At 37.6% G+C, this 22,428-nt stretch overlaps 2 protein-coding genes across 3 annotated transcripts; both read left to right on the top strand.

Moving 5' to 3' along the window:
- The first annotated feature begins 652 nt into the window (after positions 1 to 652).
- On the top strand, positions 653 to 12,620 carry asb10 (ankyrin repeat and SOCS box containing 10). Of its 2 annotated transcripts, none has more exons than XM_030159385.1 (5): positions 653 to 1,043; positions 4,743 to 5,010; positions 9,546 to 10,050; positions 11,483 to 11,596; positions 11,948 to 12,620. In XM_030159385.1, exons 1-5 carry the CDS (start codon positions 725 to 727, stop codon positions 12,131 to 12,133), a joined length of 1,392 nt encoding a protein of 463 aa, XP_030015245.1. In that variant the 5' UTR covers positions 653 to 724; the 3' UTR covers positions 12,134 to 12,620. The 2 variants fall into 2 exon arrangements, with proteins under 2 accessions (XP_030015245.1, XP_030015246.1); XM_030159386.1 differs by lacking the exon at positions 653 to 1,043 and adding an exon at positions 2,808 to 3,059.
- A 2,217-nt stretch (positions 12,621 to 14,837) lies between these two features.
- On the top strand, positions 14,838 to 16,427 carry LOC115437730 (homeobox protein GBX-1). Its single transcript, XM_030161054.1, has 2 exons — positions 14,838 to 15,288; positions 15,816 to 16,427. Exons 1-2 carry the CDS (start codon positions 14,838 to 14,840, stop codon positions 16,328 to 16,330), a joined length of 966 nt encoding a protein of 321 aa, XP_030016914.1. The 3' UTR covers positions 16,331 to 16,427.
- Positions 16,428 to 22,428: the final 6,001 nt, after the last annotated feature.

Genomic DNA, 22,428 nt, shown 5'->3' with positions numbered 1-22,428 from the left:
GCCTAGCAAATAGGCTTAAGAGGCTTAATTATACACCGTCCTTCTGCCATCAGAGCCCTACACGTGGGGCAGAGTGACACAGCGGTTGCCAGTCATTCAGCCTAATGTTCTAATGCAGGGAGCCATGTGGATACATAAAATCCATTAAGGCTCATGAAGAAAACAGTGAACAGAAAACGACATTTTGCACTCACATACTGTACACACAAGAGCTTGCAAACAGGGCATTCTTATTTGCTCTTCTACCAAGAAAAAAATAAAAAAAGTTATCCAAATGTCTAACTTTATATTTTAATATCTAATTTTGAGGTTTAGTTTGCATGTTAACCCTTATTCCCTAAGTTTGTCCTTTATATGAGTGATGTGTAACCTGCCGCCCCCAAAACTGCATGTATTCTAGTTAGAAAGCTGCATTTCATTCGACCCCTTTCATACTTTGAACCTGAAAAAAGAGACTTCATGGCTGTAACTTAGCTCAAGGCAAACAGGAGAGGCTCAAATGGCTGCATGTGAGACATAAAAATAGCATCGCTTGTCACACTGCAGGGAGGGTCTCATACCGAATATCAAAACAACTCTGTGAACCAACCCTGTGAACAGCCGGCGGGCACATAGTGGACATTAGCCAGGGAGAGTGAACCAACAAAAAGAAACAGAGAGAGACAGGCCTTTTCAGACGGCCTCCCTCACTCAATCATACACGTTTTAACACCAGTTATACAGCATGTCCCGTGGCAGCTTTGTTTTCACACCCACGGCCTTGCGCTCTCTTGCACATGATGAAGACATGCTGGAGAGATACAGGTACAAGAAGCAGTTGGCCTCCCACCAATTCAGCAGCTACTTGTTGAAGAAGGAGGCCAGGGACAGGACACCTCTGAGGTCCGCCCTGCCACCAGCGGTCTGCCAGGATGTGGTGGTCCAGAACGCTCTGTACACTGGAGACCTGGAGGCCATGCAGCACTTCTTTCCAAGAGGTTCTACAGCAAACCTTCTCATTGAGCCACAGGGAGGGGACATGCGCTGGGTGGCCACAGGGGAAGGTAAGATTCATCACAGATTTACAAAAGTCTGAAAAGAAGTGACTGTTATTACGGAAAAACAGAGAGTAAACCTTTGTGAGCAGTTTGCAGCTGTATCTGACCACGAAGCAGTGATGAAATATTTATAGACCCAGAGCAGGAGTCAGTATTTATAGAAACTCTGTGTCATATGTCCACCACATTATCAGTTCGTAGTCATCTGTTTGTTTTGTGTGCAGACTCTTAATACGTTGGATTTACTTTAGGCTTTTTGCTGATGACAAAATAGTATACAGTTAAAGACCAATTTACACCTGCAATAGCTCTGAGACACAGGATGATGAACTTCTGTCACGGATTAAATTTATGATTGATGCATAAGTCATAGAAAAAAATAATATTCTAATATATAATATATAATATTCTGATACTACAATGGATTATGGCAAATGTTTTATTGTCCTGGCCTTGGTCTTATGTCACCTGGAAGGAGTTATAATGTAACAACATATCCTGTATAACAAAACTGACAGTACTTTATGGTTTGTGTAATTTTTTTTGTTTGTTTTTTTGTTTTCTTTTCTTTTCTTTTTTTTTTTTTTGTTGAATGTGGGGTTTTTTTTGGGGGGGGGGGGTTGGTTGTTGTTGTTTGTTTGCTGTTTTTCTTTGTTTTGTTTTTTTTTTTTTTGCATTTGATTTTCATATTTTAATTGATATATTTTCTTGTAAACATATCCTGTTGTATCACAGTGGGATGTTTGATGGGTGAAGGGAAAGAAAAAACAATAAAAACTGAATTACAAATAAAGAAAAAAATAATATTAATGCACCTCTATATATGATGAAGCATACTTAATACATAAATTAGCGCATATATACAGGGTGGGGAAGCAAAATTTACAATATTTTGAGGCAGGGATTGAAAGACAGTGTATGACCAGTTAGTTTATTGAAAGTCATGAGAATTTATTTGCCACAAGAAAATGTACATAATACAAAATGTTTTTATTCTATGTGTCCTCCTTCTTTCTCAATAACTGCCTTCACACACTTCCTGAAACTTGCGCAAGTGTTCCTCAAATATTTGGGTGACAACTTCTCCCATTCTTCTTTAATAGTATCTTCCAGACTTTCTCGTAATAGTTTTGCTCATAGTCATTCTCTTCTTTACATTATAAACAGTCTTTATGGACACTCCAACTATTTTTGAAATCTCCTTTGGTGTGACGAGTGCATTCAGCAAATCACACACTCTTTGACGTTTGCTTTCCTGATTACTCATATGGGCAAAAGTTTCTGAAAAGGTATGGATAATAGTGTTAGGTATGATTATGACATCAATATATGTTTGGTTTCAAAACAATTGACGTAGTGCCTGCTGAGAAAAAACAACTAAATGTTCATTGTAAATTTTGCTTCCCCACCCTGTATATATATATATATATATATATATATATATATATATATATATATATATATATATATATATATATATATATATTTATTTATTTATTTATTTTTTTTTTAATTCAATACAAAAGTGCATCCTCTGCCCTCTGACTTTATGGGTCAGTTGGATAATGAGTGGAGGACAGGTGACCTGGAAAGCACCAGTCATTGGTTCCCATGTCATCTCATTTGTGAGGTTCACCAGGCCAGCCAAAATATCAAATAACAGCCCTGAAATAGCCCCAGTCTGCACAAACAACCTACATTAGTGCTTATTTCCTTCAGGTTAAACCACACTAACCACAGTCACATTCAGCATGGCTTCTGAAAATACAGTCACATTCAATATGGCTTACGTGGCACCTAAGGTAAAGTGGAAAAAGCCGAAGACCTACCGCAACGACGTGATCGCCACAGCCAAGGCCACAGGTTGTGTTCTGCAGTTCTGGAACTCTCTCCTCGTGGGCGATGAGCTGACACTTATTAGTATCATGGATGACGATGAGTACGCCTACCTTGTGGACGCCATTTATGACACCAGCAACCTAGAGGAATGGAAGAACTTCAGATTTAACTACAGATGCCTCAGTAGGTTTTCCAGAACTTTGATTTTTCTATAAAATTGTCACAGTTGTGCTAAATAGGTCTAATCAGTTGCATTCATTAGTGGAAGTAATGTTTTGATCATTTACTTGAGCAAAAATACAAATACCACAGTAACTTTTACATTACTATATGTAAAAGTTCTGCATTTAAATGTACAGTGTGTTGGCCTAAAAATCACCAGTGACAAGGTAACAGTAGCCATCATGAAAAAGATACTAAAGGTTTCCTGTCAGTTTTATTTATATACACTATATGAATTTTAAAATGATTAAACAGCTGCATTAATGTGTATGTTGCATTTTACGCCTGTAGAGGTTAAGGTAATTGACCTATTGATTTTTGATTTACTGATTTGTTTTGCACATACATAACATTGATCAAAGTCATAATAAAACAGTAAAGGTGCAGGGAGAGGTAGAAAGCCTAAAATGTCTTGTTTTAAAGCCTCCACCTTACAAATGCATAAACATTATAAAAGTTATGAGACTTCCATAGTCCATACACAGTCAGAATTCATTAAAAAAAGAAAGACAATATTGTCATACTGTCTCATATGTTCTGGTTTTGTTCAAAACTGAAAAACTTTTGGCAGTCTATATTTAAATTTCTTTCTGATGTAACAGGGTCTCATATTGAACCAGATGCAACAATTGCAATATTTGGCATTACATCACGTTCTTTTCATTTGAACAAAAAATCTAAAAATCTAATTGCCTCCATGACTCTTCTAGCTCGTAGACTAATACTACTAAAATGGAAAGATGAACAACCTCCAACATTTAACTCTTGGTTTCTAGATCTTTTACATTATTTAACATTGGAAAAAATTAGATATTCTTTAAAAGGATGTGCCAATAAGTTTTTCAGTACCTGGCAACCTGTTCTAAATCACATAAAAAAGGTAGATCCCTCACTTATTCCACAATAGTCTTATTAATACAAGTCTGTGAATAATATATGTATTTCTTATTTATTTATTATTCTTATTTTCAATTTTTTTTTTTTTTTTTTTTTTTGGTGCAAAAGGGTGGGAATGTTCATGGGTTTGGGTTTAAAAACAAAACAAAACAAAAAACAATGACTGTATTATATTTTTCTGTGACTCGATATGTAATACAAAACACTTTGAACAAAAAAAGAAAGACAATATAAATATATATATGTATGTATCAATTTCTTAAAGGATATCTCTGATGTGCTATTTCCAAAAACATGTGAAAACTGGCTCCACAATTTACACCCTCTTTACCTAATACTGAGCTCTTGATGTGACACATTTAGGCAAATGAAAATGTTGATTTTCACCCACCGCATCAAAATCTGTAAAATCACCATCTGTGGCCAAAAAGTCTTTTCATCACTTCAGAAAAACAGTTTTTTTTTTTTTCATTTTTCCATAAATTAAAAAGGTTCAAACATTCAGCATTAGTACAATTGGAGACATGGTTTGCACTGGACAGGAGGGGATTAAAAAAACTGTAATATGAGAGTAATTAAAGCTGTCACACAAATACTAATTACCTCTGAGATGTAATGGAGTAGAAGTATGAAGTTACATAAAATCACAATAATCAAGCAAACTACAAACACCTCAGATTTGTGGTAGGGTACAGCGCTGCACCCCCACATTCAAACTCTGCTTTACTCTGTGACTGTTTCCTGCAGGGCTGTGGTCGCTGACGTACGAGCAGGAGCTGACCACACCGATCCACATCACAGCCGGCCGGGGCTTCACAGACTGCCTCAAACTCCTGCTCCAACGTGGGGCCACCGTCGACCTGGCTCCAAGTGGCAACACCGCCCTGCACGAGTCCTGTGTAAACTGCCAGTCAGAGTGCACCAAACTGCTGCTGATCCATGGCGCCAACGCTAACGCTGTCTCAGAGGATGGCCACATGCCTTTGCACATGTGTCTAAAACCTGAATCTCTACAGTGAGTCAAATACTTCATCCAGAGTATTACACACTGGTGCCCATAAAATTGTTTTCAGGCACATTCCTCTTTTCATTCCCATTCATTCACATCAGTAATCACCTTTTTCTATCAAGAATAAATCATATTGTCACAACCATTTCATGAGAAGAAGTAGAACTATTTTATTCCAACTTTATTGGTGACATTATTGGTGCATTATTCATATGGACAGTATGATCTTTAACCCTTCATGCATAGTGGTCACTACAGTGGACAGCTATTCTACAGCTGTTCTCTTGTATATTCATGGGTTTTGTTGTTTTAGTTCCATATGAGCTGACACAGTGGACGCTTATGCACCTTCCCATACACTGACATTCATACCATTACTGTAACTTCGCTTTTCTTGATAAACCTGATCTATAGTGACATGTTTGAGTGTAAATCAATTGCTGATAAAAAACTGGGAATATGATAAAATGTGAGAAAACATCAGATTAGCTGCATTAAAAATGTTTTGATTTTATTGTTTTCACACATTATATCATTTTCTGATATTATATTCTTTGCTTCAAAAATTAAACACACAGTGTCCAGCGGAGTGGACATTTTTGGAATTCCACGAAAAATTATGAAGGTAGATTTGTTTCTTTATTGCTTTAACCAAAAAAAAAATGTTTTCAATTAAAAAAATAATAATAATAATTAAAAAAAATTCACTTCAAGAAAAAAAAAAACCTACTCAAAGAAAAAAAGTTTTCAAATGCAGTTTTTGGGATCTTAAATATTTTTTTGCATTCGTCTTATTTTGTTACTTTTAATTATATTTCTGATTATTTTATTGAATATTTTACCAGTGAAATCACCCTAAATTGCTTTATTTGACTTTGTTTTCTATCAGTGGAATGAACCACAGTACATTTACTATGCTACAAATACAAACCAAAAACGAATAATTTCAACCAAAAAAAAAAAATTTCACTTCACTCAAAAAAAAAAACAAACAAAAAAACCCAACATTTTCAATCAAAGAAAAAAAGGGTTCAAATGCAATTTTTTGGATCTTGAAATTTTTTTTTGCATTCAACACTTTTTTTTCCTTGATTGAAAGTTTTTTTTTTTTTTATTGCAATTTTTTAAAATTGAAAATATTTTTTATGGTTAGAGCAATAAAGAAACAAATCTACCTTCATAAAAAATAGGTTCATTTAAAAAATTCATTCGCATTGTTTTTTCATCTCTAAAGACAAATAAAAACACTCAGGTAAAAAAATCTTGTCCAAGGTTCTCATAATTTATACATGAAAGGTTTAAAGTCTTTTTCTGGTCAGCTTTACTTTATTTTTTTTTTTTTTATGCCATATATTATTTCCTGCCATTCATGCTCGTAATACAATCAGATTAATAATGAGCTACAACATTTCAGTAATTACCATATCACACTAGAAACATATTGCACTTTAACTGACTTGCATTTTTAGGTATAACTAAACTATAAATGTTGGCTAAAGTACTTCTGAGCCCATGTTGTTCTGTCAGCTATAGATAAAGGATGGTTCTTGAGGTTCTTCAGTGTCGTCAGAGTGTTTACAGATCATGGAGTATTTATGTTAGGTTTGCACTTTACTCTGTTCACATGGAAATCCCTCCAGATTCCAATATAGTCCGTTACATTATTCTATTCTCTTCCCATCTTCCTTTAATCAAAATAACTTGGAGCCAGTTTGATGATGAAAAAGGGTTGAAAGTGGGGGAAGAAAGATTGCATTTTTTGCAAAACAAGAAAATATAAGAACTAAATCATAGGAAGAGACACATGCAAAAAAAAGGGCTCTTAACCCATCAACCCACTCTCCCATTCTGCTCACAAAAATAGAATACAGTGGTAACCAAAATTATTAGAACACCTGACAGATCTGAAAATATTAACCTTTTTTTTGCGTCCAAAATTTGATTTCATTTCATAATGTTCATGAAACGTGCAGATGGTTGGTCTGAGAACAACAAATATCAGAAAAAGTGAGTCCCAGTGTTTTTAAGTCCTTTTAACTTTAATATTTACTTAATAAGCAGGATAGGTATACATTTAACAGAACTCCACAGCTGTTTCCTAAGACTCACCATTACCGTTAATTTAACCACAATCACACCAAAAATGATTACAGAAGTCATTTGGCTTCTTCTGTGAAGGAATGTGATTGTGACATTGACAGTGAGATAGACCTAGCTTGTTTTTTTTGTAGGAAAATAACCTAAATTGTAATGTATTCAAAAGTCTGACCAGGGACAAACACTGCAAATTAGCTGAAGCTAGACATCTTATATGCATCGCATTTTCCCTTTGGTGGCAATGCTGTATGATTCTTCGTCTACGTATCATCCTTATGATGGCTCTATTCTATGGTTTATAGAGCATAATGATGACTTTATATTTCATTTATTTTATGGGTATTTTAATGGCCAAGTAAAAAGAAAAAAACATAACGTTTTAAATATGCCAAGGTAAATATGCCAAATGTTTTATGTATAAATGACAAAGGATGTAATGGAAGATAAGGCAAACAAGACAAATCAAACATATAGACACTAAATCTTAATCAAAATGTGACTTTTTTTTTTCCAAATACAAATTTTTTCCTAGATGAGAGGTGTCAGTCAGTTTCCTCAGACAGAGCTTAAAAGTAGGAACTTCCTTCTTTTTATAATAATTTTTTACCTGTAATCAAACTGGAAGAAAGACGTTACCGTGCTTTCTTTAACACAGATGTGGTTTGGATGCTGATTTTGTATCCACTCATGATTACAATCACCTGCTGTCATCAGCTTTTTCCAATCACAGCATTATCCAAAGTTTTACCTCATTACACATCTTAAATTACTCCCATCCCAACTTTTTCAGAATGCTGCAGGCCTAAAGGGCAAGAATGGATGAACATTTACAATACATTGCATTGTCCTTTCTTTCTTTTTTTCTCTCTCTCACACACACACCAATGTATAATGATGAATATGTAATCAATATCAGTTTTTGTCTTGTCTTACTTGTTGTCATGTCTTTCACATGTTTTGTTATGTTTTCAACAGCAACCACTTAGCTGGTTTGCCCCACTGTCTTGACTCATCCTGTCCCTGTACACTTTCGTCTATATGAGCCCTCCCTCTATGTCAGGGGTGTCAAACTCATTTTAGTTCAGGGGCCACATTCACCCCAATATGATCTGAAGTGGGCCAGACCAGTAAATTAATAACATAATAATATATAAATAATGCCAACTCAAAACATTTCAATGTGTTTCATAGTGAAAAAAGTAAAATTACATTATGGAAACATTTACATCTATAAACTGTCCTTTTAAACATGTGAATAACATGAACAACCATGAAAAAAACTGAAATTTATTCAGAAAAATCAGTGCAATTTTGATCGCAATGGATCTGCAAATTTACAAAATATTTTAGTAACTGGCAGAAAATTTTAAAAAGTGCACTTACGTCTCTAAACACATTTCTAGTTTTTCATATTTTTTGTGAAAAGCTAGTTTGTAAATTTACACATTTTCGTGTAATTTCACTTTTTTACAATAAAAGAGAGGAAAAATTTGGAATTGTCATTATTTGTAGGTTTTTATGGTAGTATTTTACTGCTCTGACCCACTTGAGACTTAAGTAGGGCTTTTTATGGGCCCTAAAGTGAAACGACTGACTATTAAAATCTTGAGTGTAACTTTTGCATTTCACAAATTCATCCCAAGGCTCGGATTGGACCCTTTGGCGGGCCGGATTTGGCCCCCAGGCCGCATGTTTGACACCTGTGCTCTATGTATATGTATACAAGCAACGAATGGATGAACATGTGAATATAAAGTTTGAGATTGTTACGTAAACACAAGCTGTAATTAAAAGTAAAGTTGTCCTCCGAAGAGGGGTAGTGGCAGGTTAAAAAACAACAAAAAACAACAAAACCCCCCCCAACAATATCTCATCTTAATGCTGCCTGCAATGACGGTGCTTTGTGTTTTTGATTGATTGATATCTTTATTTCGATCATGTAAATTATAATTTAGAAACAGAAATGCAGATAAATGAGAATCAAGAGAATGAGAACAAAACAAAATGATAACTTAAAACTGTAACGTCTTAAGCCTCAAAATTTACATGAGTGAAAAGGACTAAGAAGAAGTATCAACTTTTCTAATCCTACCCCTTCAAACCTTTCCATGCTTACTGAAAACAACACTGTCCCAAATTTATCAGCAATTATGAAACATGTACATTTAGTCACTCATCCATATTACAACACATTCACCAACACATTACAAAATTGATATCCAAATAACAAACAAATACCTTATGGAGTTTATTTATCAATGTACCTCTGGAAAATCATTTCTGTATGCCTCTTTTTAAACACAATTATACTGGCAACTTGTTTTAGTTCTGCACTCAATCTGTTCCACAGTTTAACTCCCCTAACAGTGATACAGAAGCTTTTGATTCATGTTCTCCAAACCATCCCAACTTTGTCTTCAATCTGAAATGTTGTGTACCTACAGATGTGCCAAGTACCTCATCCAGTATGGCGCAGCGATCAATGGGCGCACTCTAGATGAAGATGACACTCCTTTACACACTGCAGCCAGGAACGGCCTCCAAGAGCACGTTGACCTTTACCTACGCTACGGGGCCGCCGTGGACAAACCCAACAACGAAGGAGTCACACCCCTGAACGCTGCCTGCTCACAGCCCCAAGAGGTGAAGGACCTTGAACGTTACCTCAAAGTGTGCAAGCTGTTGCTGGATGCAGGAGCTGACGTCCACACCCAAGACCAGGACAAACACACTCCTTTACACATGGCCTGTAAGAATGCAAATGCAGATTTAGTAGATTTGCTGTTGGATAATGGTGCCTGTGTTAACAACATGGACTATGGGGGTGAAGCTCCCATGCACAACATCCTGAAGGTGGTCTGCTACAAGATTTCCCATCAGCCTGAGAGGGTTGTCCGTGCTCTGCTTAACCATGGGTCTATTCGGGTGTGGCCTGGAGCTCTGCCCACGGTAGGACATCCAATACTGTCAAGTCATTTCATAATAAATGTAAAGCTGCAAAAGATTAATCGACTCAAAGCAAGGTTATTATCGTTAACGAAAACTAACCAAATGATGAAAACTAGAATTGTAAAAACATTTTCGTTAACTGAAATAAATAAAAACTAGAATTAAAAGAAAAAAAACGATAACTAACTGAAACTGTATTGTGTGCTTACCAAACTAACTAAAACGGATAAAAATTCTGGATAAAATTCCCTTCGTTTTCATCTTTGTCAATGTCAGATTGATATGAAATCGATTTATTTCCCTCAAGCAATTTTAGCTGCTGGCACCATATGATATTTAATGATCCGTCACTTCTCGTCACTTGTGGTTTAGAGTTGTCTTCTGGTCCCCGCTCTACCTGGAAACATGGAGACTAAAGTTGGGAGAAAGCAGCTGAGTACTGTCTGGGATTTATTTTAATTCAACGACAAAGAAGAGAAAAGATATAAAAAAAACAACCTAAAACTAAACTAAAACTAAGCATTTAGAAAATAACGAAAATTAATACAAACGGGCAAACCTGCTCTAAAAACTAATTAAAACTAACTGAATTAAAAAAAAAAAAAAAAAAAAAAAAGTCAAAACTAAATAAAACTAAACTATAATGAAAAATCCAAAACTATTATAACCTTGACTCAAAGTGATCCAAAAAAAATCATTCAACCACAATTCTCCTGAATCAAAGCTTTGTTTCCTTCATTTCTCTGCTGTTAAACATTGGTTCCACTGTTGTGTTTCACATGGACGCTTATTGTGACGCACAAAGAAGTTTCAATTCAGGAAAACTGCAATAGAATATTTCCCTTCAATCAATTCGAGTCGATTAATTGAATCGTGAATTTTGGCATTTGCTTCAAGCACCTAATCGATTAATGGGTTGCAGCTCTAAATAAATGCATACATCTGTATTTCTGATGGCCCAGTGATTTCTCAGGATGGTTTACGGTGGTGTATTGTATTCACAGGCTGAACCAGTTAGTTATCAAGGTGTCCCATTTTGCATAATTAGCACATGTAACACCTTGAGTAAGCATCTTGACACACTAAACTGTTTCTTGCAATATTCCAGCCTTCACAACTTCAAATCATTCCCATTTCATGACACAACATGAAGTGTTGCACTCTCTGCGGGAAACAGACTACAACTATCAGTGAACCCACGTGCACCAGACAAAATGCCTGGTTCCTAATTAGGCAAGTGTTAATAGGAGATTAATTAGCACTAATTGCATAATTTCCAGTTAAACCCCTGGAGGGAAGACCAATCTGTTCATTTCCAAGTGTTTAATTACTTTATTTCTTCAGTTCTGTGGTGTCACAAGCTTGCTCACAAACTTAAATGACAATTATGTGGATCCTATGGCTTTGCTCTTTGCTGGGATGTTTCATCCAGGTTCTGAAGCACTGTTCTGCATCTCCACGCACCATCGAGGTCCTGCTGAACGCCTACACCCGCCTCAGAGTCACAGACACATGGGTTGAGTCGGTGTCACCAGAGGTGTTTAAGGCAAGAGCTTCAGATTATGACATTTGATCACTTTTTTTTATTCTTACAGCCCTTATTTTTAGTTCAATGCATGATAAGTTTGAGGTAATATACCAAATTAATTGGAAAAAAAGAGATACAGCAGGCTTTGGAATAATTCTAAGTAAATAAAATGTGGAAAAAAAATCTATTTTAACTGTGAATGATACTTATTTCATGCAGGTACATGCGTTGTTATGTCCAGGGATAGATTAATTACATTTGCTTTTTAATCATTTTGAAATATAAGTTTAACTGCAGCAAAATGAAAAAGGTAAAATTAAAACTTGACCAATACACTTTTGTAAATGAAATGTCCATATTTCTTTCCAGGAGCACAAGGAGTTCTATGAGTCAGTGTTCTGTTTGGCACTGACTCCTCGTTCCCTGCAGCACTTGGCACGTTGCAGTATCAGGAGTTTTCTGGAGGGTCAAGTGCCTAAGGTGGTCCCCAAACTCGGTCTGCCCACCTTCCTCAAGAACTACCTGCTGCTGGAGTACAGAGGTTATGTCCACTGAGAGCACTCTGAGCAGTTTTAGTGTGAGATAAAGACTGACCGCTGCTAAATATGACACTGTAAGCACACTGAGTATGAATACCCACTGCACACTGCACAATAGTATTTTAAAGACATCAGACATGCAGGAGCTTTGCAGGAGCAAGCAGAAACTGTTCGTTTTGACACCTCCTGTCCAAATTCCCTTGACAAGCACAGGTTTGAGTTTTCACCACAAGAGGGAGCTACAGACTAGAGTTGTATCAGTCCAATAGGCTATAGTTGTAATAGTGTGCGTTTTGATTGTATCTCTTTTTTGATCACATTTTCACCTCTGCACTTTAAATGTATGACGCTAAGCTGCTTGTGTATATTTATACAAATTTATATTAATGCTAGTTTAGTTTTAATGGGCATAGTAAATTGTGTTTTTACATTGAAAATTGTTATGCAATATTTGCATAAAGAATTATGTCAAGTGTCTATTGTGGCTACACTTTGATGTAAAAATATGGGCTTGATATTAAATAAATATAACAAAATGTAAACGTGTCCAAATTACTGCTGTATTCTCTGCATTATTCTTTTTCTCTATATCTCCTGTGTGTGTTTATACTGATTAGAAATCACTGGTCGTTGCTTTTTCTTCTCTAAAGAATGCATAATGGAAAGAATGATATTTAAGACAGAATATATATATATATATCTAAATAAAATATGAAATCAGGGATTGATATTTTATAAATGTTCTGATTTGATCTTTTTTGACAACTGTAAGGTAAAAGTTTGAACATTTATGCAACATTTAAATATTTATGTTAAATAGAATTTGTATTTATGACAGTGAAATTTGTGCATTTATCAAGTAAAGTGATGATTGTTTTATTCAGAAAGGTTGTGAAAAGAAGTGGAGAAAAAAACAGAGTTCATTAAGTTGCACCTGCTTTCTGCGTCTTCATTTTTTGCGTAAAAACAAACGTTTTGGGTGTATCCTTTGGTTGTTTTTGAACCAACTAATAAGACTAATTTCGGATTGTATTTTATCAAATTTCTCCCCTTTAAAAAAAATGAGGAAACAGACTTTAATAATTTTTAATGGCAAATCTCTCCTATAGCTTTTGCTGTGATCAGAGGATGCAGTGGTGATGGTGCCAAATCATTAATAAACCGAATAAAATAGACAAAAATCTAAAAAACCTTTTGAGATATTTCTTATACGGTCAGTGAAAAAATGTGAGGAGGAGACAGAGGATGATATCACATAGAAGAGACAATGAGAGGAGCTCGGGAAATGGTTTCAATAGATCAAAAAGAGGTGCTGCTGAAGTCACTTGCAATTACAAGAATTAGCCTGGCCTGGCCCTCCACTGCTAATCAGAGTCGGCGGTGATATGTTTATGTCCTCATGCAATCAGAAGACCGGTTGGAGAGCCGGGGCACCCAGGACTCAATAGGGCTAATCATCATCAGGTCCCATTGCTATTTAGAAGGTGAAATAATGTGCGATTAAACCAGTCCTTAAAGAGAAGAAAAATGTGTTTTTTCTTTTTCCTTTTGCGCGCGTATTTGACCAGGGATGAATTACAATTACAAAGAAAAATATTGGCCGAGGCGTCATTTTATTTAAGAAGACTAAATTTATCTAAATTGACTAAAGTTTTTTTTTTTTTCTTTTAATGTGCTATATCTCAGATCAATCTCTCCAAATCTGACTTTGGCCCCTGTGCGTCCTAGCCCACACGGCAGTTGACCTCGCATTTTTATCCGCATCTAATTTCGCACAGAGTATCTCTCTCCAGGGAACAATTGTTGTAGCACTTCTTTTATTTTCTGAAGCCAAACGCATTGTTTTTAAACCCAAGAGAATGGGACAGAGAGCGGAGAAACATCTGCCTCTCCACCCTCCTGACTCTGATGCCCATCGGCCCCAATATTCCAACAAAAGCCACCGTTGTTTTACGCTGTCCCTTGTATCCAGAGTAATTACTTATCATCAATCAAAATTAATAATAGCTGATTGGGTTGGTGTGGTCAACGATTATAGAAGGGGAAGGGCTGGAGCAGACTCTCACACCGTTTTTGCAGTCAGTGGTGAACCTGGCAAAAGGGGTGGAGGAGGGAGGGGAGGCAACGAGAGAGAGAGAGAGAGAGAGAGGGAGGGAGGGAGGGGGGGGGGGTGTGCAGTGCTGGGGGTGCGACCCGTCTATTTGGTCTCCACTGGGAAACTACCGCCTCTCACGACGGCCAAAAAGTCAGAGGCTGAATAAGGAAATGAAGCGTAATTTGAGGAAGATGGATGAGCCCCCAGGGAAACACCCCCTTTTCATTCCTCTTGTATTGCAGATGATAACCAATGCGCTCTCGCCCTCTCTCTCTCTCTCTCTCTTTGCGCGCACACACACTCACGCTGGAGATCTTGGAGAGGGGCGGAGGGAGGAGTTGCAAAGAGGGGAGAGGTGGATAGATAGAGAGAGCGTGTGTTTATGTCTCAGTGTGTGACAAATAAGAGGGAAAAGGTAGCGGTTGGGCACACAACAAAGCGCCCGGCTGACTGACGCATATAGAGTGCAGAGATCCGGAGAAGCGGTCCACTCCCAGGGATGACAACACGGCGCAGGATCTACTTTCATTTCACTCTGTCTTTGCACTGAAAGTTTTGTGCGTCGCCAGGGGGGGAAAGGACACCTGCTTTCAAGTTTCTACCAAATAGAGTGTTTGCCTGCAAAATGCAAAGACCAGGCGGCCAAGGGACGGCGTTTTCTATCGATTCCCTGATAGGGACCCCCCAGCCCAGACCGGGACACCTGCTCTACACGGGCTACCCCATGTTCATGCCCTACAGACCTCTGGTTATTCCTCAAGCTTTATCCCACTCGCCTTTATCGTCTGGTATACCTCCACTTGCGCCTTTGGCTTCTTTTGCGGGCCGGCTCACCAACACGTTCTGTGCCAGTTTGGGACAGGGGGTGCCGTCCATGGTCGCGCTCACCACCACGATGCCAAGTTTCTCGGATCCACCGGACAGTTTTTATCCGCCACAAGAGCTACCCGGTCCGCGTTTAAGCGCCGCCGATCCCGGAGCGAGGAGGCAGGAAAGTCCGCATTCAGAGGAGCTGCACAGCCGGGACAAGGGCTCTGAGCTGCTCAACTTCACAGAAACTTTCCAAACAATATCAGGTAAGCTCGGCCTTACTTCGAACTGAATCTTTTTTAAACCTCGAGGCTGATGCGTAAAAGTTACCACCGTGCGTAAAAGTAACAAAAAAAGAAAGTGGCCGATCCGTGACCTGTTTGGTCTGATGGTATGGAATAAGAAGGAGGTAATAAATATTTTCTAAAGGCTGTGAAAATTACTTTCCAGTTACATGTAGTTAAATGAAGCAAAGCAGACTTTTATCTGTAAAGATAATGAATTTGGATAACGAGTGTGACGCTTTTAACTATAACAGAAGAAGAGTGGTTTCGTTTGGAGATAAAAGTAAACATGCAGCTTATAAATTTACCAAAATATGGTTGATTTATGTAGCAATAATTCCAACATTGGGGAGCATTAAGAATAAGGCCAATACTTTTATAAATGTAAGTATTTTTATTTATTTATTTAGAAAGTCCATTTTCTCTCATCGTGCGTAATTCTTCGGTTAAAGCATCCTGTTAAATGAGTGACTTAAAAGTGTGTGTGTGTTTCTTTCTCCACATTTTAGGTGAAACCAAACTGTACAGTTCAGACGACGAGAAGCTGGATCTAAAGTCTGCAGACACCGTTTGCAGCGACCGGGAGGACAGCTCCGCAGACAGCGAGAACGAAAGTTTCTCGGATGGAAACAACTGTGGCTCTCTGTCCCAGAAGAGCAAACTAAAAACTGGTTCACAGGAGACGATACCGACCGGCAGCTCAGCGGGGAAGAGCAGGAGGAGACGAACAGCTTTTACAAGTGAGCAGCTGCTGGAACTCGAAAAGGAATTTCACTGTAAAAAGTACCTTTCTCTGACTGAACGTTCCCAAATTGCGCACGCACTTAAACTGAGCGAAGTGCAGGTGAAGATTTGGTTTCAGAACCGCAGGGCCAAATGGAAACGGATCAAAGCCGGTAACGTCAACAACCGGTCAGGAGAACCGGTGAGAAACCCCAAAATTGTGGTCCCCATCCCGGTGCACGTCAACAGGTTTGCAGTGAGGAGTCAGCATCAACAAATAGAGCAAGGAACCAGGCCGTGAACTCAGATGAAAACACAAATATTAATAGTAAAAAGAAAAACAAAAACACTCACACTGACTGTATGTTCCACTGATTTGTTGAACGCATGAAGCACAAAAAGGAGGATTCAGTTATTTTGGACTGAGAGGTGAGACTCAGCAGAGAACCAGAGAGGATCTGCACACACAGACAGATCCATAATTTGGCAATACGCTGTCATTTTTATTTATTGTTTTGTGAATATGTAAATATAATCTCAATGGGCTAAAAAAAAAAACAACAACAACAAACGGTACAAATGGGCACTATGAAATGAGACTGTAAAGATTTTTTTAAGTATTTATATGTGGGGCCAAATTGTTCTGTTGGTTATGTGCATGTTCTTTACTCATTTGGTGAAGGTATTCTGAAATTTTGTTTTGTGTTTCGTACAATTTGTTGACCACATCTGCATGTAACTTAAGACGTTTGACATTTTGTTTGGCGACTGTAGGAATCACGTTTGACAGCTATTTGTGAAAAAAAAAAAAAAAGATGTGAAGGAAATAAATGACCAAACAAGGGACAATTGTAAAGTATATTGACCTAATAAATCGCTTTATACGAAAGATTGAATCAGATTGAATCATTTTGCTTTTTTTATTTAGAGGATAAAATATTGCATCCTCAAGTATGAGTGGGAAAATGCGTAGGATTTATTTTATTTTTAAGTAAAATGTAAAATGTGGCCTTAAATATATAAAAAAAAAATGGAGAAAAAATAACTAAACAGAAAGAGGATACAGCACTATATGATATGAGATTTTTGTGATATTTAGACATTTAAAAATGAAAAATTGCAATATGCTTAACCTTTTTATAAATTAATATGTTTAATTTATCGTTGCATTTTTTAGATGAATGTAAAGTATGTGAAAAATCCGACTGAAAAAGTGCAAGGTGCTTGAATTACAATTAAGATGCGCTTTGAAACTTCAAAATGAAAACGCTGCAACATCCGAACATTATTTTTAATTTACTAAAAAAACAAAACAAAAAGAAAACCAAGTGATGGCCTGACAGGTGTTTTTTAACCAACTGGAGTGATTGATTTCTCTTTAGGAATCCATGATGGATCCTCATTAGACAACACACTGTAATGAACTTCTCCATCAGAGAACCGACAGCATCCATTCCTGCAGGTTTACAAATAAAATCACACCGTAAACCTATTTCCAAACCTGTAAATAAAGGCTTATACGCTGCTTGTATGAAAAAAAAGAAATTTAATTTAAAGGAAATAGCGCAAAAAACAGAAAATAAAGAGGGTGGATGCGTCAAACAGGGAATGTTTGATGAATTTATAGAAGCAATTCTGTTTTTATTATTATAGAAAAAGACGGATTGTAGCTGCAAAACCCAAGTTAATAAATAAACACATTTATATATTTTATGGGTCAATAAACGTATAAAGCTGAGTTATGGCTACTGGGTAACATAAGTGAATAAACCTGCCATTTCAAATATATGTGTTAATACTGCACATTTAAGAGTGGCATTATTGAAATTTTCTAACAACTAAAATAACATCTACCCACAAAGCTATCCATTTACAGGAAAAGGGGGGAAATAACGCTTGATGTTTTATGCAAACTTTCATATGGAGTGGTTCTGGGCTTACATTGCTTTCCTCTGAACTGTCTCCAAAAAGGCTTATGCTGGAATAATTTCACTAAACCCACACAGCTCAGATGAGAGAAAGTGATTGGTTTCACTCTTTCCAAAATAAGACTCAGGCCTCAAGCCATATTTAACCCAGCAGCACCTGTTGAAGTATGATGATAGGGCTGAATTCTTCAAATGTTTTATTAGTATTAATATTTTATTAGACTAACCGACCATCTCTTCAGTCAGTATTTAAACTAAATGTGCTGTGCATTGTTAAAACCCTGACTACAGCTGGGTGGGTGGGTGGGTGGGTGGGGGTCATTGTGCATTATTATGTTCTATTTCATTTTCTTCAGGCCTCTCATGGATGTCAGGCTGCACCATCACACTGAGAATAGTTTTATCTCACTTTGACCTCAGTGCATAAACAGACACTTGATGACCTGGGCACCCATGAGTGGTACAGTTTATTTCACCGTCCACTTCATACATCAAGACTGTGACACTTGGATGGGGATTCAAGGAGTGATGATGAGGCTGTTCCTACTGCTGGTGTGAAGGGGCAGTGGAAGTTTTATTATGGTCTGAGAGCTGACTAATACAGATGGTCAATTCAACGACATTGTGCCAGAGCGCAACAGCTATTTCAGTATCCGTGAACCTCATGGTGGAGGTGGTGATGAGGAGACATGACACAGCTCAGTTACTAACCCCTAGCTGACTATTATTATCAGCACCATGCAAGTGAGTCCAGGTTTACTCCAAAGTGACAGGAAAAAAAAGTAGGGTTTTACAGAATCTGGTTATTCCCAATACTGTGCCATGCAATATTAACCCTTTCATGCAGGAATTATGAGAACCATAGTGAAGATTTTTTTTTTTGAGTGTTTTTTATTCCTCCTTAGGCATGAAAAAAAACAATGCGATTGAGTTATTTTTTCTGTGGAATTAGAAAAATGGTCATGTTTTTAATTTTTGAAGTAAAGAAACATGTTTAAAACCCAATATCAGAAAGTGATATGAAAACAATGAAATAAAAACATTTTTAATGCTGCTAATCTGATGTCTTCTCATATTTTAACATATTCTAATGCTAGTAATTATTCACTTCATGGAGATAATATGCAAAAAAAAAACAAAAAACTTTTTGCCTAACAAATAACAATTGACTTACACTCAAACATGTTACTGCAGATCAGCTTTATCAAGAACAGCACAGTTACAGTTATTGTATGAATGTCAGTGCATGGGATGGAGCATAAGCATCACTGTGTTGGCTGATATGGAACTAAAACAACAAAACCCATTAATATACAAGAGAACAGCTGGAGAAGAACTGTCCACTGGAGTGACCTATGCATGAAAGGGTTAATATACAAGAAAAATTACTGAGAAACATTTAGAGTAAATTTGGCTCTATATTGAGTTTCTAAAGCTCTACCTTTTACTCTTTTTAGAGAGGGACCAAATGTTTTCTGAGTAGAGTAAAATTTTCTTCAATTTGAGTAAATTTTACACAGGTAAATTTCCTGTGTAGGTGTAAATTGGAATGAGTCTTCTTTAAAATATTAGCTTCCTCAGATGCTTTTCTTCCTTTATGATTTTTAATAATCTCTCCACCATTAAGCCTACATCTTCAGTGAACACCCCAGTCTCAAGACAGTACGTATATCATTTTGCCATTCTGCTGCTTGAATCACAAATTGAAATATCAGAGGTTCTCCTCAGCAGAGACATTAAACCATTTCCACATTCCCACCTGGAGAGAGAGGAAAGCGAGGGACCTCATTACTTGCTGCTTGTGTGAGTGCAGGGCTGCTCAGCACCGACTGGAAGGCCTGACTTCTTGGGAGGGTCTGGACGGTGGTGGCTACAGTGATGTATGGGCAGATGCATCAAATCGCACAAGATAAACAAGCGATGAGTTTCATCAGGGCCATCATAGCTTTAATTTGGCTGCCTAATGAGTCAGATCTAGTGGCGGAGATAAGAGTTGTCAGAGGCCCGGCTCTAATGAATTTCTTGCCACTTGTAATCAAGGTTGCCTGTCTGAGGGGGGATGATTAATGGAACCCTGGAGGATTCCCTCGGCCCTCAGCCTTCATTACAGCTAATGCATTCTCAGGCAAATTAACAGAGAAATGCAGGCAAAAGCCAACGGGGAAGAGAAGAGGAAGAGAGAGGAAAAGGAGGAGAGAGTGATGGGAAAAGAGCGTTTAGATAAGACAAAGGATAGAGAGAGAGGAGGATGAAGAAGGGAGGAAAGAAGGAAGGCATGGTGGGTATGAAACATCCAGGTTGGCGGCAGGAGAGGGAAAAAGAGACACTGAAATCCACTGATTAGCAAGAGGTTCAAGGATATGGAAATGAGTGTGAAGACATGGGTATGGGGCAGTCAGAAAGGGCAGAGTACAACATGGATGTACTGGTGAGACATGATGGAGCTGAAATTGATAAATGGATGTTCAGGTCTGGGGGGACCACAGAGGGGGGAGATGGTCAGAGTGGATATAATTACTGGTTAAAGAGGTTACAGGATTGAAAGGAGGGGATGGAAAAAGACCAAAAAAAACCCCCAAAAAAACAACAGGATGGAGTAGTAACCTGTTAAAATCAAGACAGGCTTGAGCAGACATGTTAGACAAACCTCTGCTCAACGCCACCGTGATGAAACATTTATGTTCCAGGCAGCCACGTCACTGACTGGAGCTCACTAAAAGGGCTGGTAAAGTGGCCCGTGGCCAGGAGCTCCTACATGTTATGGAAATATGGATTTAATGTTTGCAAATATGGTCTCGTCAGGTCTTTGTGTACCCATCCATCAGCCTCAGACCCACCTCTGCAATCTTGGAGGCAATTTGTCTGAGAAGAGGTGGGCGGCAGAGAGCCCTCCTCACTGTTTAGCAGGCCCTGATGAAATATCAAAACACACAGCAGTGCAAGCAAGCGCTCCAGTCTCACCACAACAAACACAAGTGGCCTGGGTGTGCCAAGGCAATATGGTAATAAATTAGGACAGATTGTTTAAAAGATATGTTGTTTTTTTTTTTTTTTTTAGAATTGTGGAATAAGCATGCAACAGTTTTTTTTCAAGGCTTCACAAAAACCCTCGAAAACTTTTAATCAACAGGAATTCATGATGAATATTAAAAGACCTGAGGAAGAAAAAGAAGGTAGTTTAAAAAGGAGATAACGTTGGCTTCCTAAAATTTACAGGAGAAAAAAAACTTGATATAACAGGAAACTGTGAAATATGACACAAAAACAAAATCTGTTTCTTTAATTTACTTACGGTGGAATGTAAACAACTTTCACAGGAGACTGAAATTTGAAGCTATACTAGGAGAGATAGCAGGTTTTTATTCCCTACCAAAAATGTCATTTAGCAGGTTTTATCAGGAAGCCGACGATATGTAGATATTGAATATTCAGAATAAACACATAAACATAAAAAAAGGGCAATGTTCTATCTGATAAGGTTAGATAGCTCTTTTTGACATGTCAACTTCAAAGGAATAAACATACAGAAATACAAAAATGGTTGAATCTTTAAGAAATTAGTGTTAACACAGGAAGTCATTAGTGCAGGATGCCATTTTTCACAACTTTCAAGCCACTTAAGCACGACCTGATGCATAGTGGATCCATGTCGAGCCATGCTGAGGGAGGAAGAGGGGAAATTAAAGAGAAACCAGGTGATAAAGCACAAACAATACCAGTCGACAGAGAGAGGAAGGGGATGAAGATATGCTGAGACAAGATTAGCAGGAAATAAGAAGTGGATTAGTGAGGGCTCGACTCCTCTGAACACTGAGACCTTTCACTTTTCCCCACAGTGTTGTGCTGCCTGACACTAAGCCCGGCTCTGTATCTTAATCCTCTTTCAGCAACTGAGGGGGGTCCTAATAGCAGGAAGTGAAGAGGGTTGCTTTACTTACCTCGAAACAGGCCTGGTTGAGTTGTCTCTAGCACATTTACAAGAGTCGGTTTCAGTGTGATTGATGGAGCATGCAAACACGGTAGTGCATGTGTAAAATGACAAGGAGACTTTGAAATCAGTCAAATGTTACACAAGGACATGACAGATAGACGACTGAAGCACATACAAGACGCAAACATCAGTTTCCCCAAATCCAGGGAAGGCTACATTGTTTTATTTGAGTGTTTATTAATAGGTCAACAGTCAGCCAAGCATCCAAGCATACAACAAGTTACTCTTTAGCTTTTGCTTTGTTTCACGTTCTGAACGCAAAGGAATTACAATAGGAAAATTAAACCAAACAAAACAAAACAAAAAAATATTTACATACTGCATTATAAATATGTCAAATGTACATCATTATACACAAGTACCAAAGATGGTCGGTTAATGTCGAGACCAAACCAAAGTACCTTAAAAATATGCTTAAGGAGAAACAAAAACAACATATCAAAATATGGTTTGCGGGTCAAAGGGGCCCGTTGACCGAAA

The sequence above is a fragment of the Sphaeramia orbicularis genome, chromosome 17 (assembly GCF_902148855.1).
Source record: "Sphaeramia orbicularis chromosome 17, fSphaOr1.1, whole genome shotgun sequence".
In the NCBI taxonomy this organism is placed as follows: Eukaryota; Metazoa; Chordata; class Actinopteri; order Kurtiformes; family Apogonidae; genus Sphaeramia; species Sphaeramia orbicularis.
The sequence above is the reverse complement of the archived record's forward strand: the minus strand, read 5'-3'. Positions and strand labels throughout refer to the sequence as shown.

Excerpts from the sequence above, each read along its gene's own strand:
- asb10 (XM_030159385.1), top strand. The coding sequence starts at position 725 with ATGTCCCGTGGCAGCTTTGTTTTCACACCCACGGCCTTGCGCTCTCTT. Across the intron at positions 5,011-9,545 it reads CTAAAACCTGAATCTCTACA|ATGTGCCAAGTACCTCATCC; the intron begins GTGAGTCAAATA and ends GTGTACCTACAG. Across the intron at positions 10,051-11,482 it reads GGCCTGGAGCTCTGCCCACG|GTTCTGAAGCACTGTTCTGC; the intron begins GTAGGACATCCA and ends TGTTTCATCCAG.
- LOC115437730 (XM_030161054.1), top strand. The coding sequence starts at position 14,838 with ATGCAAAGACCAGGCGGCCAAGGGACGGCGTTTTCTATCGATTCCCTG. Across the intron at positions 15,289-15,815 it reads AACTTTCCAAACAATATCAG|GTGAAACCAAACTGTACAGT; the intron begins GTAAGCTCGGCC and ends TCCACATTTTAG.